At 42.9% G+C, this 13034-nt stretch overlaps 1 protein-coding gene across 6 annotated transcripts in view; it reads right to left on the minus strand.

The window, feature by feature from the left end:
• The window catches only part of LOC148135402 (Fc receptor-like protein 2), a 106294-nt gene extending 93887 nt beyond the window's left edge, over positions 1-12407 (minus strand). For 3 of the 6 annotated variants that reach the window (XM_087984627.1, XM_087984626.1, XM_087984625.1), the window contains exons 1-2: positions 3806-3975; positions 1395-1652 (exon numbers count right to left, since the gene is read on the minus strand). In XM_087984627.1, coding sequence (XP_087840753.1) covers positions 1395-1652; positions 3806-3965 — 418 coding nt within the window. In that variant the 5' untranslated portion in view covers positions 3966-3975. Of the gene's footprint in view, positions 1-1394; positions 1653-3805; positions 3979-5914; positions 5945-7525; positions 7644-12151 lie in introns of those variants that run through there. The other 3 variants (XM_087984628.1, XM_087984630.1, XM_087984629.1) reach the window with 3 other exon arrangements.
• Between the last annotated feature and the right edge of the window lie 627 nt (positions 12408-13034).

The following is a 13034-nucleotide window of genomic DNA, read 5'->3' on the forward strand; positions in this document are numbered from 1 at the left end:
GGGACTTCTTTCACTGAAGTGTCGGAGATTCGGGGTGACCTTATCCAAGTTTATAAAATCATGAAATGCATAGATGAATAGCCATTGTCTTTTCCATAGCATCGGTGAGTCTGAAACATGGAGGGGTTAGGGTTTAATGTGCGAGGGGAACGATTTAAAAGGGAAATGAACGGCAATGTTTTGATACAGAGGGTGCGGTGTGTATGGAAAGAGCTGCCACAGAAAGTGGTAGACTAGGATACAATTACAATATTTAACAAAATGAATTGGACAGGCATATGGCGGAAAATCTTTAGAGGAATTTGGTCCAATGCAATTGGGACTCATTCAGCTTAGGAAACCTGATTGGCAGGGATGAGTTCGGCAGAAAGGCCTGTTTCCGTGTTGCATGATTCCATGACTCTATTTGGCAACGATATATTCAGACCATTGACATGAATTATGTCAACATATTAAAACTTTCCCAGATTATACCAGAGATACGATGTTGCCTTATGAGGAGAGATTGAGCAAGTTCAGAGCTCAGAGTATGATATTTGCTTGGTGTCGAGCTCAGTCGGCTGGATGGCTGGTCTGAGTTGCAGATGGTGTCCATGGTATGGATTCAATTCCAACACCAGCTGAGGTGACCACGGAGGATTCTACATCTCCATCTCTTCCCTCAACTGCGGCGTTGTACCCCTCAGATTAGACCACCACCCAGTCCCCTCTCTCACGGATGGAAGAGTGGGACTGTGGTGACTTTACTCTTACGATGTTAAAGGGAGGATTAACAAAAGAGATGGGCACAGCATGTTTCGTCGTATGGGACAATCTGGAACAAGACGTCGCTGCTTCAGGAGAAGGGTCTGGGGATATATTCAAAGCAGAGATGAGGTGGAATGGCTTCTCTCAAAGGCGGTTGGGCGTGGTGGGTAGTGATGCATGAAGAACTAATGAGCTCGGGTTATTTTCTCTGGAACAGACAAAGCTGAGGGGGGACCTGACAGAGTTGTGCAGGATTATGGACAAGGTGGGTACGAAGCAGCTGTTCCCATTAGTTGAAGCATCAGTAACAAGAAAGGCATCAGTTTCAAGTGAAAGGCAGGAGGTTTAAGGGGGATTTGAGGAATGTTTCACCCAGAGGGTATTGAGGATCTGGAATGCACTGCCTCGAAAGGCAATTGAGACAGGAAAACATGCAACCTTTAAAAAGTAAATCGACCAGCACTTGAACGGTCATAATTTTCAAGACATTGCGGGAAAGTAGGTTTGGTGTACCATTGGCAGCACAGACATGATGAACCAAAGGGCCGCTTCTATACTGGCTAATTCAGAATGTCTCCTGTCTTTAAATTAGCAATTGAGAGAAATATGCACATTGTCTACCACAGATTGTAACATCAAGGACGTACCTCGAACCTGAACACTAACATTTCGCGATTCCGACCCACCAATTTTACAACTGTACCATCCACTGTCATTGGTGCTGTTTACTTTAGTGCTATACGATGATTCACGTCCTGGGAACCACACTGCATGGATCTTCTTGCCATTTTTATAAAAGACAGAATCCTTGCTCCTCCAAATATAGTATTTGTACCGACAATTCAATTTTAGTCTCTCTCCTTCCAAAGGTGAAACTGAGTCGACATGGAGCTCCACATTTCTATCTAAATCAAAAGTAAAGGTGCATCATAAAGCTCATCATGAGCATTTCTTACATTCGAAAGTGCTCCTCAAGCATTCACGATCACTAATAATTTGTTGCCTGAGTATATTTTCAAGTATCAGCAAGCCAATCCCCAATATTTTATACAATTCACTCAGGACAACTACTATCAGTTTGTTTGCAATTTCCCTGCAGTGTTAAATACAGTTTTGATCCCTGACTAGAGGAGAGATCATAAGACCACGATAAACAGAAACAGGAGTATGCCGTTTGACTATAACTTCCCCTCCACCTTCAATATGATTAGACATGAAGATCATAAGATGTATGAACAAAATTCACCCATTGAATCAGCTCCTCTACTCAATGAGATAACGGCTGATCTGATCATTGTCAACTCCAGTTTCCTGCCTTTTTGTCCCATAAAACTCGATTCCCCTCCCTGATTAAAAATCTCTCTATTTTCGCTTCAAATATACAAAATGACCCAGCCTTGACAGCCCTCGGAAATAAAGAATGCTAAAGACTCACTCCCCCTGGAGAGAGGAAATCCCTCCTCACCTCTATATTCAATGGGCGATTCCAAACACCTCCTCCCACCCACCCCCACCCCCCCCCCCCCCCCCCGCCCATCCCCAGGCTTTATTCCGAGATGATGGCCCTCTGGTCCATGACTCACCCACACAAGAGTAAACAACCTCTCACCAAATCTCCACTGTCAAGTAGTTCTAATAATCTTCAAAAAGATGGCCTCTCATTCTACTAAACCCCAATGAGTACAAACCCAACCTATTCAACCTCGCCTCGTCAGAAATTACTAACTCCAAGATGAGGTTCCAAACCTTACATAAATGACTGACTGAATAAAATTAATGTTCAGCATTAAATCATGTTGACACATGCGTATTTTGTTGACAATTAGTTTGGAGGTCAAGAAAACGGTACAGTTTTGGTCGCCACACTATCAGAATGATGTGAAGGATTTGGAGAGGGTATTGAACTGGGTTACCAAGATAGTGCCTTGTTCGGACGGTATTAACTAACAGGAGACATTGTGCAAATTCAGTTTGTTTTTGCTTGAATGTCAGGAAAAAAAAAGATCTGATTGAAGTGTATAAAATTATGAGCTGTGTGGATTGAAAGGATAGTCAGAGCCATTTTCTTCCCGAGTATGAATGTCAATTTAAAAAGATATTTTGGGTGGTATGGCGGCTCAGTGGTTAGCACTGCTGCCTCGCAGAGCTAGTCGGGTGACTGTTATGTAGAATTTGCACACTCTCCCCGTGTCTGTGTGGGTTTCCTCTGGGTGCTCCGATTTCCTCCCACAATCCAAAACTGTGCAGCTCATGTGAATTTGCCATGCTAAATTGCCCATAGTGTTCAGGGATGTTTAAGTTGGGTGCATTAGTCTGGATAAATATAGGGGAATGAGTCTGAGTGGGCTACTCTTCGGAGGATTGGTGTGGACTTGTTGGGCTGAAGGGCCTGCTTCCACACTCTAAGGATTCTAATTGTAATTCTAATTCAGGGACAGAAGTTTAAGAAAAAAAGAGATTTTAAGAAGATACAAGGAGCAAGGCATTTTTTTTTTCCAGAGAAGGTGGTAAGTATCTGGAATTCACTGCCAGATGTGATGTGGTGGAAGCAAATACAATAACAATTTTTAAGAGGCATTTGACAGGTAAATGACCAGGCAAGAAGTAGAGCGACATCGACAGCCTAGAGGCAAAAGGGTTTCAGTTTAGATAGGCATCATGTTTTAGCAGAACCTTGCTGGGCTGAAAGGTCTGTCCCTGTACATTACTATTCTTTGAACACTGTGCATTGCACTTCCATGCAAAGTTTCGATATAAAAGAAAGTTAAACGTCACTCATCCGTGACGACAACTTCAGCAGTTTCACTCTTTTGTCATGAGTTGTATATCACGCAGTGATAAGATCCACCAGTTTATTGTTCGTGAGTACTTCATAAATATTTCCCTATCTATAAGTGAAAAACTGTTCATTTTTGTACCAATAAACATCTTGTCTTTTTTCTCTGTCCTGCATTGCAATTTTAAAGTGTCTCCTTTTACAAATCCACTTGCGGGTTTATACGTTAAGTAAGGGCCTTCCAAAAGCTGAAGAGGGAGCGAGAAGCAGAAACTAACTTACCTCCTGACTTCACCAAGGCTTGCCCACTATCGATAAGGCCCAAGTCAGGAGTGTGATTGAATGGTCTCCACTTGGCCGAATGAGTGCAGCTCCAAAAACAGCACAAAACCATCCAGCCACAATGTAGCCCCAACTTGATTGGCACCACATCCCCAAACATTCACTTCCTCAAATATCGATGTTCAGTAGCAGTAGTGTGTACTATCTACAAGATACATGGCAGAAATTCACCAAAGATCCTCAGCTAGCACCTTCAAAACTCACTACTTCCATCTAGGAGGATAAGCGCAGCAAATACATCTGAACACCACCACCTTCACGACCTCCTCAGCACCCCAACTTGGATCTCAACTTCAGTGTCGCTGGTTCAGAATCCTGGAATCCTCTCCCCAAGGGCATTGTGAGTATTCCTACAGTACTTGGACGTAATAGTTCAAGAAGGCAGCTCACTTCCCACCCTCTGAGAGAGAGCAACTAGGGATTGGGTCAACAAATGCGAGGCCCAACCAGTGATGCCCATGTTCCACCAGTGAATTACATTTCATGTTACATGCACCTGCCCATTATAGTCTGTCCGTATTTCTCTCTGTCGTCCTCCCTCACTCTCCTCCTTTTTTGTTACGCTTCCGCACGTCTGATCACCTATTATGGAACTGGGGAGTAGAACTGAAGTTAATGTCCATTTATATTTATCATAACGGTTATCACAACTAGTTATGATCTGTACAAGGCACCATTTAATGCTTTTGCCCTGTCAAAAAGAGACAGAATTGTCAATTTTCCCCACTGTTGTTCAAAAATATATTGTGTCAATGCTCAATGCCATTAACTGCCAGTGACACTACCTTGAATTTTACCGGCAGATTTGTAATGTGCATTTAATCTTTAGCTTCCCAAACCTTTTAAAGTAAATGAACGCGGCAATTCCATTAAAACTTCCACTTTACTGCCTGATGAATCTTATCCATCAGTTCGTCCATCATTCACACTGCCTTCCTATTCATATTTAAGACCAGAAGAGCACGAGAATAGGAGTAGGCCATTCGCCCCCTTGATCCTGCTCTGCAATCCAATTGGATCGTGGCATTGCTCACATCCACTTTCCTGCCCGATCCCCATAAACATTGATTCACTGATCAAGAATCTATATCAGCTTTAAATATACACGAGGACTCGACAACCCAACGCAGCTGTCTGTGTCAAGAATTTCCAAAGACTTCCATACTTGTGAGAAGAAAAAAGTCCCTCCTTATCTCAGTCTTCAAATACTGCCCATTTATTCTGAGACTTTGCCATCTGGTCCTAGATTCTCACAGGAGGGGGTAACAACCTCTCAGCTTAGTCCCTGTCAAGCCCCTATATATTTCAATGTGATCACCTCTCATTCTTTAAACTCTACTCAGTGAGTAGAGCCCAAACCTGTTTATCTTTTGCTCAATAAGACAATCCATCCTTCCCAGAGACCATCCTCGCAAACCCTCTCCGAACTGCCTCCAACAATTTGGTACTCTTCCTTAAATAGCGGGAGTAACGTTTCTCAATATGCTCCAGATGGGGCCTCTCCAGCATCGTGCCCATTTGCAGAAAGACTTCCCCACTTTTTGGCAATAATGGCCAAAGTTCCATCTGCTCTTCCTGATGACCTGCTGCCCCCACATATGTGTTAGTTTTCTGTGTTTCATACAGAACTACACCACCCCCAAATCCCTTTATGCTGAGCTCTCTGCAATTTTTCTCCATTTAAGTCATACTCCGTTATGTTCTCCCTTCCAAAATGAACATAAACTTGTGTTTTCCCAAACAACTTGTTTTAAATCTCGTGCTCATTGGAAGAATTGTGGTGGAGTTAAACTTCGATGCAGATTTACGGAAAGGACGCTGTCCAATGTGACTAAGTCATTGACCCTCATAAGAACTGTGGGGGTACCCACACATGATAAGAGTTGAAAATTATTCCCTTGTCCTTTCAAAAGCTATCCCTAACTCTTGACCGAAAGACTGGGATAAAATTCTATTTGATGCATGTTTGGAAAAGGTCACTGAAAGGATGTGCACAGCAAGACTTCAGATTTCCAAATGATTATCTAAAAAAAATTGCAGTTCCCTTACCTTGGGTGATCCAACAGAGCGCAAGATTCACTGGAATAGAGAAGGGAATTGAAATAAAAATGGCATTATTTCTGTAAGTGTCCTGGAAACGGCAAAGACAATGACAAAGCAATTTAAGTGGAGAAGCAGCAGTGAAACAACACTTGTCCTGCCTGCAACTCAACAGGAACTGTTAACTGTTCAGTCCCATTGAAGTGGATACAGCAATATGAATTGGTATGAACTGTATGAGGACCCATTGATATTTTCGTCATTTTCTCTTGCCAAAGGCAAATTTTGCTTGGTATCTTTCTTTCTTTTATTTATGCCCTCGTTTTCCCTTCCTGTTTTCTCTCTGCTTTGGCGCCCATTTCCATTGTTATTCTTCGACAAGTAAAGGTCTCTGGAAATCTAGATTTCTTGTAAAATAAAGTACATTTGGGAAGATGATTGCAAAAGGAATGCGATCAGATGATTTTGTATTTTTTGCCTCAGCGAGATTCTTAGAAACCCCCAAAGTCAGTCAAGTCTCACCAACGACCACACTATAGCTTCTAGCTCAGTGATGAGAGGCTACTTTACAATGAAATATCTCTGAACAGTTTTGAGATGCTTACTCATCTCCCTCTGCATCTAAAATTACTTTACAAGAGAGCAAGGACTATCTCCAATCTAAATGCAGAGCCAGAGAGGTCTACAGCACAGAAAAGGCCCATCAGCTGATCGAGTCTGTGCCAGTCTAAAACAAACACCTCACTATTCTCGAATTCTATTTTCCCAGCACTTGGCCCCTCGTCTTAGTATTGCAAATTCACATCTAAATCCTTCAATGAAATGAGAGTTTCTGCTTCTCCAACAGGAAGTGAGTTCCAGATTCCCCACTACCCTCTGCTGAAAATATTTTGCCTGACATCCCTGTCTAAAACCCCTGACCTTTGCTTCCCATCTATGCATTCCGTCTGCCCATCCCCGTTATTAATCCCTCCACATCAAGGAGCAAATATGTCCCCTGTCTACTCTAGCCATGCCCCTTTGTCATTTTATACACCTCAATCATGTCTCACCCCCATCCACATTCCCAATCTCGTCTGTTCCGAGGAAAACAACCTCCGTCTCTTTAAGTTCTCTCCATCACTGAAATTCTCCAGCCCCCAAGGTAACATCTTGGTAAATCTCCTAATGTTGGTGAAAAATGATGTTATATACAGTCACTGCTCAGTGACATATTTCGCCTATATATTGTTACCGATTGTGCTTCCCTTTGTGGGATTCTGAAATTCTATTGATTGGTCCAAGACTTAACATTTTTAGATGTTAGTGCACATGTCTGTGTAACTTGCATCCTTTCCTGAGAAGATCAAATTATATTGCACAAAGCGGGAACAAAGGACATTAACTTGAAACGATTATTCCTTTCTCTCCCTCTCAAAATATGATCGTCCATGTTGTCAACTTGTTTCATTCCATATTTTTGCCAAGTTTGTTTTTTTTTATGTTGGCCACAGTCATTAGATCCTGCTTTTTGGATCTGAGAAGGAAGCGTGGGGTTATCTACTGCAGAATGTAACTTCGCGTTAGTGGGTAGCAGTTCAGGTTTGTCAGGGATAAGGTTCCTTTATAACACACACTTACAGAGGATCAGAAGCACGGAGATCTGCAACATTTCCCACGCAGTTTTGTCACACAGCAGTTTCCAACTCAGTGTGACCTGGTGGCTGTTACATCTATGCCTTCTCTCTCTTACATTTACCTGTAACCAAAGATGATAAGTTTAGAAACAGCAAAATAAGTATGCTCTCTCCATACGCTAGTTTTGTTTGGTTTTTAGCAGTAGTGTGGAAAAAAAAGCTGCAGGAGCAAAGAAGCAAGTCCGGACTGGGACTCTCTCTCTCTCTCTCTCTGGTTCTCTCCTGTAAGACCCTGTGTTTGATTTTACCTTTTGTACCAATGGGTGTTTATGGGGATTGTTGCGAGTATTGGCACAGCACAAGTAAGTTGGAATAATCTGTTGGGCTTCTGGATAAGTTCGATTATTCTGTACTCTGCTCTCTTTTGGTTATGTTTCATTCAGTAATCTTGTAAGTCAAAATTGTTTTGCTTATAACAAGGTGGGTTGGCCATTTGCAAGACTTCTGGGAATTCCACCTGCTTAAAACAACTAGTAACGTTAGGGTCTTGGCTACTGTCTTGAAATGTTTTGGGGGGTCTGGCCTGGTTCATAATAACAGGAACAGCAATAGGCCATTTAGCCCCTCGAACATTTCCCACCAGTCAATAGTTGATCTGCAGCCTAACTCCACAAACCTGACTTTGGCCCCTGTCTCCTTCATAACGTTGATGAACAAACATTGATCCATCTCGGATAGAAAACTAACAACTTATCGAGCATCCACTGCAGTTTGTGGAAGAGAGTTCCAAACATTCACACGCTTTGTCTTCCTCACATGTCTCCTGAACAGTCCGGTCCCAAGCCTCAGACAATGCCGTCTCCATTTCTGGAATACCCAACCAGTGATAATAGCTTCCCTTTATTCCACCACTGCCCCCTCCCCCCCGCCCCCCCGCCCCCCCGCCGCCACCACCCCCCCCCCCCCCCCCCCCCCGTCTTTTCCTGTCAATTTCTTTGATCAGGTCACCCCTTAATCGTCTAAATTCTGGGGAAAACATGCCTATATTTGTGCAATCTGTCCTCATAATTTAACCCCTAAAGTCCAGCTCCCATTCTTGCCAACCTCCGTTGTAGTGCCACCTACACCAAACTGTCCTTCCTACCACTAAGTTTGGAACAGCACTGCACCCGATGGAAAAGAAAAGCAAAAATCGCTGGAGGAACTCAGCAGATCTGACAGCATCTGTTGGGAGGGAGAGAGAGAGAAAAGCAGAGTTAATATTCCAGCTTACAAGCACAGGGACTACTGCAGAAAACTCAACAGGTCTGACAGCACCTGTGTAGAGAGTAAGAAACAGCTATGGGCCAAACACAGCCTAGTTCCGTTTGGGAAATCTGTGAGGGATGGATGAGTTGGGATGAAGGACCTGTTTCGGCACTGTAGGACTCTATAACTCCAGTCCATGTAGCTGTCCAGGATTAGACTCTGACCTGGTCACTGGGAAATTTGAAGCAGATTGGGGTACAACGTTAAGGTTTCCTGAAAACGTTTCCTTTCCCAGAGTCTTTGCTGCTGACAGGACCAGAGAGAAACCACAGCCAACTTCAGTCTGACCGCCATCTCCGAGAGAGATACAGGAAACTTCCGGTGATTCATGTTGCTCATTTGCACCCCCATCCTGATCCACCCCTCCATGAGAGGGAACACCAGGTCAAACATTGGAATGAGTTTTATCAGAGTTTAACAGCCAGCACTGAGGTTGAATACACCTCAGCAGCTGTCATGACAATGATATAATGTCAGGGCTCTTTCTGCCGTTAAACCAGCAGCATCTGTGACTAAAATAGAAATCACGGAAGAAATTGGAAGCAAACAAATCGTGCAGCCCACCAAGACAGAGTGACTATCCATTTCCCCATCTTTCTACCCACCCATTTTATATCTCTACTCTGCTTTCACCACAATTAATAGTCCCTTTGTCCTTGGCAGCAGCAGTAACCTTTTAAATTCACCCCTTCTTGATCGAGAGTATTGCAAACTCCATTTTCCCCATCCCTTTCAGTTCTAACGAAGAGTCACTGGACTCGAAATGTTAACTTTGTTTCTCTCTGTGGTTCTCCAGCACTTTCTTTGTTTATAACGAGCAACATAGAACATAGAACAGTCTAGCACAGGTACAGGACCTACTGCCCCCGATGTTGTGTCAAACGGAACTCCAAATGAAACTGACCCTTTCGGCTTGTTCTTGGTCTGTTTCCCTCGATTCCTTGAATTTTAAAATGCTTCCCTAAAATGCCCTTACTGTGCCGAATTTAATCAGCATCCCTGACAGTGCCTTCAGGACTCCTCCCACTCTCTGTGTAAAAACAACTTGCACCTCATATCTCCTTTGAAATTCCCTCCTCACATTAAATGACTGAACCTTATTAGCTCAAATTTTAACTACCAGAAAAAGATTCTGACCGTCAACCCAATCTATGCAAAGCATAATTTTATAGACTTCTATCAAATTCCCCCTCAGCCTCCACTGCTCAAGGGAAAATAATCCAAGTTTTTTTTTTCCCAGTCTCTCATTGTATTCATATCCTCTAATCCAGGCAGCATCCTGGTAAACCTATTGGGTGTGCTTGCAAATTCTCCACATTCTTCCTGTAATGTGGCGACCAGAATTGAACACAACACTCTAAGCATAGTCTAATCAACGTCTTATGAAGCTACAATATTACACCCTGACTCTTGTATTAATTCCCCATTCTCTAAAGGCAAGTATGCCGTACGTCTTCTTTACCACCTTATGTATTGCGTAGCTACTTTCAGGGAGCTATAGACTTGTACCCTAATATCCCTCTGTACATCAATGCTGGATGATTAACTGGATAGTTTTCCTTAACATTTGTTCACGTGAAGTGTAGCACTTCACATTTACATGGATTAATTTCCATCTGCCATTTCTCTGCCCATATCTACATCTGATGTGTGTCCTGCTTTATCTTATGACAACCCTCTACACTCTGTTTAACACCACTGTCTTCTCTTTATCATTTGAAAACTTACTAACCCACTTATCTGCACTTTCATCCGAGTAAGTTATGTAATCACAAAATGCAGAGATCCAAATACGGATCCATGTGGAACACCACCAGTCACAAACCTACAACTTGAATACCATTCTTCCACCATTAACTCTGTCTTTTTTGTGCAAGCCAATTCTGAATCCACACAACCGAGTCACTGTGGATCCCATGCATCTTAATCTTCTGGACGAGCCAACCAAGAGGGGCCTTGTCGGAAGCTTTACTAAAATCTAAGAAAATAATACACACAGCTCTACCCTCATCGATCACCTTTATCATCTGCTTGTAAACTCCAATCAAATTGGTAAGGCATGTACTGATTCGGCCATGATTTTCCAAATGTGCACAAATCCTATCCCAAGGAATTCTCTCCAATAGCTTCCCGACGACTGAGCTGAGAGTCACTAGTCTATGGTTTTATCCATTATCCCTATTTTCCTCCTTGAACAAAGGAACAGCATTCAGTACTTTACAGTCTTCTGGGACGTCTCCATTGGCTAGTGAGGCTACATAGACCTTAGCCAAGGCTCCAGAAAATTCCCTCTCTTGCCTCTCTCAATAACCTAGGGACTTGGGGTAGATACCTTCGGGCACTGCGGAATTATCCACCTTAATGCTTTTTAAGAGACCCAGCATCACTTCCCTCTTGATCTCAACATGCTGTAGCATATTAGTATGCTCCACACAAATCTCACTATCCTCCACATCCTTTTCCTGGGTAAATACCAATGCTCATTTAGAATCTCACCCAAACCTTCTACCTCTAAACATAAGTTCCCTCCTTTTTCAATGACTGGTCTTACCTTCTCCCTCGTTATCCTCTGTTTACACTGAGACCTGCTGAGTTTCCTCAACACTTTCTGCGTTTATAATCTGTCACTTGAACACTGTTTTCTCTTTTTTTCTCTCTCTCACTTCTGTTTTTGTTTATTATATTGCTCATTCACACACTCGCAATGTAGAAAATAACACTGTGACAACACCAATTTGCATATAGCTTTTTTTGGAAACACAGTCAAAAAGTATTGATCTTTTTTTTTCAAATCTATACTGTGCCACTAGCTCATCTGATTTTATTTTACAGCACAGAGTAATTACAATTATAAGCGATCAGACAATCAGGGCTGACACGGGACCAGGAATGCGATAATAGGAATTGCAGTTTTCAAAAACACAAAAACTGTGGAGGATGCTGGAGATCTGAAACAAAACAGAAAGTGCTTGAAAAACTCAGCAAGTCTGGCTGCGTCGATGGAGAGCGAGTGAAGGAAAGTTAACGATACAGGTTATAAACGCAGGAAGTGCTAGAAAAACCCATCAGGTCTGGCAGCATTGATGAATAGATTCAGAACAGAATTTACTTTCCAGATTGTGAACGCAGAAAGTACCGGAGAAACTCAGCAAGTATGGTAGCATTTGTGAATACAGACAGCACAGAGCTAACGTGACAAATTATAGACACCAAAAGTACTGGAGAACCTCAGCAGGTCTGTCTGCTTGTGTGAATAAAGAGAGAACGGAGTTAACATTCCAGGTTACAAACACAGAAACCGTAGCTGTTGTGTGTGACCAACCTTCTGCATCCACTATAAGGAAGTGAACCGTTCTGTATAGTTCTGCAGATGCGAAAACGCCGATCCCCTGGGTAACTGAAGCATATCTTCCTCACTCTTACATTCAATTTCTGTCACACTGAACCAGAACATCCTACGAGCTTTCCCCTGATTGCTTGCTGCAGCTTCACACCAACCTTCTATCCTTACGAGACCCAACTGCCTGGAATGTGCTGATTTCGTGTCTAGCAGTTTCTCAGAAAGTTAAGTGCTTTTGTTGTTTGATTCTGAGAGAATAAAAGGAACTGCAGTGACCGGTGGAACAGTTGCGTCACTGTTTTGATGCTGTTTCCACTCAATGTTCCAGTCAGTCCCCGCTCCCTGGGGGCCACTGAAAACAGCACGAGTGCTGGAACCATTTTGAGCAGAGGTCTCTGTGGGGCAAGAGGTTTCCATTCTGTAAATGCCATGTTCAGTGGAGCTCAGCGAGTGAGAGGGGGATTGCTGATGTGAAATTGTGTGTCTGAACGAAACGGTAACTGAAAGTGCCGACTGATGGATATTTAACAGACTGGAGGCTTGGCTGCTTCTCACATCTGGTGTATGAGTGGAAGGTAATGCAGGAACACAGGTCTGCTGTAGCTCCTTGTTCAGTGAGATTAGACTGAAACACCCTCAATGGATATTGGCAACTAAGTGCAACAGCATTAACAACACTTCCCCTTAGAATATAAAGACAACTTATTATCTTAATGGAGCAAAACTTCAGGCTGGTTCAGTGCAGAGGGATCTGGGTGTCCTTGTGCATGAATCTTGGAAAGAGAGTGAAATAACGCCACGAGGCTGCTATCCCATAACCAAGTCCCCCTTCATTTACATGTGCATAGTACATCACACTGACCAA

Source organism: Chiloscyllium plagiosum, unplaced genomic scaffold (assembly GCF_037043375.1).
Source record: "Chiloscyllium plagiosum isolate Xiang-an unplaced genomic scaffold, Cpla_swu_hap1 HiC_scaffold_49, whole genome shotgun sequence".
Classification (NCBI taxonomy): Eukaryota; Metazoa; Chordata; class Chondrichthyes; order Orectolobiformes; family Hemiscylliidae; genus Chiloscyllium; species Chiloscyllium plagiosum.